Source organism: Hydractinia symbiolongicarpus, chromosome 4 (assembly GCF_029227915.1).
Source record: "Hydractinia symbiolongicarpus strain clone_291-10 chromosome 4, HSymV2.1, whole genome shotgun sequence".
NCBI lineage: Eukaryota > Metazoa > Cnidaria > Hydrozoa > Anthoathecata > Hydractiniidae > Hydractinia > Hydractinia symbiolongicarpus.
Genome location: NC_079878.1, coordinates 673,675 through 678,162, shown reverse-complemented (window position 1 = coordinate 678,162; position 4,488 = coordinate 673,675). Strand labels below are relative to the sequence as shown.

Below are 4,488 nucleotides of genomic sequence, written 5' to 3'. Positions count from 1 at the left end.
TGAAAAAACATTGACGTCACCACCTCGTTTCCAAGTTATTTGGCCTCAAAGTTTTAAGTGCACTGTGATGGCTTCATTATTTTAATATAGGATATTGACGTCAACATTATTTTAACATCAAAGTTTAGTAATTTACAAAACAATTTTATAGGTGATGTTTTTTAAAGAAAAATGTGAAGAATATAATCCACTTTGCAAAAGTGACAGACAGACACACGGAACTGGCGTATTATTATATAGATTGACGTTAAAGTAGTGTTATTGACGTCAGAAAATTTAACATATTAGACATAAGTTTTTCGGTAACATCAAAGGAAAATGACGATATCCACTTTGCCTGTTACAAACAGACACTCCCTGTATTATTTTAAGACATAGACTAGTCGTTAACCCGTGGAACAATCAACGGAAATTAGCTGACCTAATTATTTCGCGTATCTGTTAATTAAATTATTTCTGTTATAGAAATACTCTGCAATAGCCATGGTCCCTGGAAATATACACAGAAGCAGTGTAAACTACACTTTTTTATTTTTTATAGTATAGTTTATCGAAAGTAGTGTTACGCCGCTTTCTTGAAAATGCATATATTTAACAATAATTTGTGCATTTTTACGGCCTGAGTTTGATGTAAAGAAGAGGCTCCTCCCTGCAAATAGCTTTTAAAAAACTAAGATTGACATTTCTTACACTTTTTGTTCAGTTTAAAACAATAAGTTTCAGCAAAAAAATAAGCACATCCAGGTTTATTGTTGTCATTAAAAATATAAATAGTTAAAGATGAAACAAAATTTACAAAATAAATTTCACATTCATGTTTAGAAAAAACAAAAAATCACTTACAAAATCTTTCTAAAATTCATTGTTCTCCTTCTATTATTAAAAACTTGTTTCTGTTAATTTCTTGAAAAGGCGCGAATAATTAAAACTTTTTCAATGAAATAGACAACGCAAAGTAATTGTCCGCAACTTTGACCGTAGTTATTTATAACAAAGAAACTGCATCGAAGGAACAATAAATGTTAATTAACCATGGATTTTATATAAGAAAACTCCTAAATTAAAACTTTTGTGAAATTACGCAAAAGATAAAATAAAATTAAATTTTAAAATTGCGTAGCAAAAAGATCAAAGAGCTGTGTGCAATTTCGTGCGTGGTTAACACAAGTCGCTTTTGATTATTATAGAGAGTGTGTATTATTATAGTGTTTCGAGTGTAAGATATTCAGCTGTAGCTGTAAATTCTTTATATAAACATAAAATATAATTGATTGTGAATCGAGGCAATAAAGCGTGTCATAAAAATCAGTGTAATTGAAAAACAAATGTAATTGTCAATCTTGTGATTTATAATTCGCCGATAGGTATTTGTTTATATGGCGACATTTCCGACCTTTTATTTAAAAGTTCGTGGTTATTTTTGCAACAAGGATTTTTAATTTTTCTTGTAAACAAAGTGGGCAGGATTTAATTTTATTCGAGTAACCTTTAACACGTTTCACGATCAATTTAACTCTGACGCGATATTTTGTTCCTTCAATTGCCAGATGTAAGTGGACAATGACGTACTGTTCTTGTATTTTTTGTTGTTGAAAGAAAACCAGTGTCCACCGTTGCGTTCTTTGAATTATTTTTCCGTCAGTCCGATGTATACTTTTTTTGGTTGGTTTTGAGCAGTGACTTCGCACTTGTAGATGATTGATTAAACTCTTGCATTGGAACTGAACTGAACAACATGGACATAAAACTACACAAATGAAGATTTAGTAATTTTTATCGAAAGTTCTTTACTTATCGTAAGAAAGGATGAAAATATTTCGCCGCATTTTTCTAACTTCGATATTAACCGTTGTCCTTCTTATTACTTTAATATACATTACCATTCTACCAAATAAAAATCAAATATTATCAAAATTCAACGCTGCAACGGATCTTACTTCTACGCAATCGTCATGTTTGGGAAAAAAATCCTGGAAATCAAGATATTACTACAATCTCTCATTACAAACAGATGTACGTTATTGTAAATACAACTTAAGAACCAGTGGAGAAAAAGACATTGTAAAACTAACAATTACGACGTTTGACGGTTTAAAAAGACAAAAAGTTATTGGTGGCGACTCTTGGAGGTTATTTGTTCAAGGAGCAGTTTATTTCAACGCCGATGTTATAGATAAAATGGATGGAACTTATGAAGCAAGACTTGAATTGCCAGTTTCTGGAGATTATAAATTTAAGTTGGAATTAGAATATAGTCTCTGCGACGGAATTCGCGATCCTCCTACTTGGTGGTTTATTAATGGCACTGAACATTGCAAATATCAAACTGCTCATCTGGATAGGAAAGGTTATATATATAAAACACATGTTTTGTCGTTCAAAAAATCGAAACAGAATGCAACAGTTAGGGTAGAAAAACAAACAAAGAATAACACAGGGACATGTATTTATGTAGGTACCAGTAAAGGATATTGGGCGCGCAATGGCACAAAAGTGAAATTTACATCAATGCCTAAAACAAAGCTTTTTGTGTTTAATAAAAAACATAAGCAAAACACCACTTTGTGGGTATATGGAGATTCGTTAGGTCTTAGATACTATTCATACTTGAAAAAACGTTTTATTTGTACAGATTTTTTTAAAAATTGTAAAGTCACTTATAATTGGGTATATCCTCTGTATCGTGGAAAAGAAATTGCAAGACGGATCTACGATAAAAAGGATTTTAACGATAGTATTGTCCTTAACGACCTCAAAAACGTGCTGACATGCAAAGAAATGAGAAATCCAAAAAGTGTCCTACTTTTAAATTTTGGTTTACACACAATGATGGGCTTAACTATGAATCAAAGCAAAACCTTATTAATAAATTTTGTCAAAATGTACAGGAATCTTAAAAAAATACAACTTGTTCCCATGGTGATTTGGAAAACGACAACGCCCACTTATCGCAAATATAAAGACGATCATAGATTTTTAACAAATCATCGCATCAAACTGTGGAATGAATTTGCTAAGTTGGTGTCATGCGAAGAAAATTTCCCAATCTTTGATATATATCATGTAGCTGCATCGTATCCCAATTTTGCCATCGATGGGATTCATTTTGCTGAAGAAGTTTTTGATGTACCAACTAATCAACTGGAAAATTTTCTGGCAGAGAATTTGATGAAGTAAAAATTCTGGATATCTGTGCAACTTTGTTCTTTAGTTACATTATTGTTGGTAGACGTTCTTTTATATTGTGAAGATAACGTTATGGCGCCTAATCCAAGTTTCATTTTTATGCTGTTACACCTGCATAAGAGAGACTTGAAGGCTGCTCGAAAAGCAGGACTCCGTACTGATGCTTTGTTATAGATGTGGACTATCTGTTTATAGTTGCCCATATATGCGGCAGTGTTCAATAGATGGTGTTTATTTAAACGATAATTTATGATGATCATTTAACGAAAATGATCTATTAAGTACTATTTATTTGAATTTCCGCGCCCGAAGGCGTAGGAAATTCTTTAAAACCGTCGTTCTTTTCTTTTGGAGCATTTTTTGAGAAAAAATCGACCCTGGGATTACACGTTCCTCCGTCACAGATGTAAACTTAGCACCCAAGCTCCCCAACTACTGGGAACTCATCTAAATGATGTTTCAGGACAAAATTAGTATTTGTTTTCAACAAAAATTGGCAAAGTTAACAAAAAAAGTATGGTGAACATAATGGTGACATCGAAATTTTGATTTTTGTCACCTAAATGTCATTTTAGGCCAAAATTTAACCAAAAATTAAAACTGCTTTATTTTCGACAAAAATTGCCACAGTTAATAAAAAAAGTATGCTGAAAATGATGGTCACAGCAAAATTTTGATTTTTTGTCAACTAAATGCCGTTTAAGACCATAAACGTTTCAATCGCAAGACTTACCATGAATGTTAGGCTGTATTTTTTGTTAGCAATTTATTTTAAAATGTGAGTTTATTATGACACGTTTCGTTTTGTTTGCGTTTGTTGTAAGATATAATGTCACTTGTGTGCTTTATCTTCAGAGGTTCATGCACCAAACCTCCTCAAATGTTTAGCACAATATAACACAACGAATTAGCAGGTTTTCATCAAATATTTTGGTAGCGAGCGGAAATTCTTAGAGCCCCCAGGGCTTCTTGTTAACTGTTGTTTTCAACGGAAAATATCTTATTTAATTAAATTTAATGCAAATGTATGCACTTTATTCAACGCGAAAAATATATGCAACTAATTTGATGATATTACCATTCAACAGTAAAATACATTGTCAACTCTCTTAAGTGTAATAGAATTCGAAGTCAGTAACGGGGTAACTTTCAGTACGTTTTTTAAAAAATGAAGGAGTATTTTGAGCAGCTAATTGTTCGCAACAAAAGAGACGAAGATCGACTTTCTAGCTTCATGTAACGTTTTATTAATACAACTAGTCGATAAAGCTCGTGGAAAATTCCACTGAGGCAGGATAGAAA

At 32.1% G+C, this 4,488-nt stretch overlaps 1 protein-coding gene across 1 annotated transcript; it reads left to right on the top strand.

Annotated features, from left to right (window-relative positions):
• Window positions 1–1,670: 1,670 nt before the first annotated feature.
• Window positions 1,671–4,156, top strand: LOC130640746 (uncharacterized). The gene has a single exon (XM_057447277.1). It carries the CDS (start codon window positions 1,807–1,809, stop codon window positions 3,175–3,177), a length of 1,371 nt encoding a protein of 456 aa, XP_057303260.1. The 5' UTR covers window positions 1,671–1,806; the 3' UTR covers window positions 3,178–4,156.
• Window positions 4,157–4,488: the final 332 nt, after the last annotated feature.

Bases quoted from the DNA above. Each gene is read 5' to 3' on its own strand.
- LOC130640746 (XM_057447277.1), top strand. From the start codon at position 1,807: ATGAAAATATTTCGCCGCATTTTTCTAACTTCGATATTAACCGTTGTC.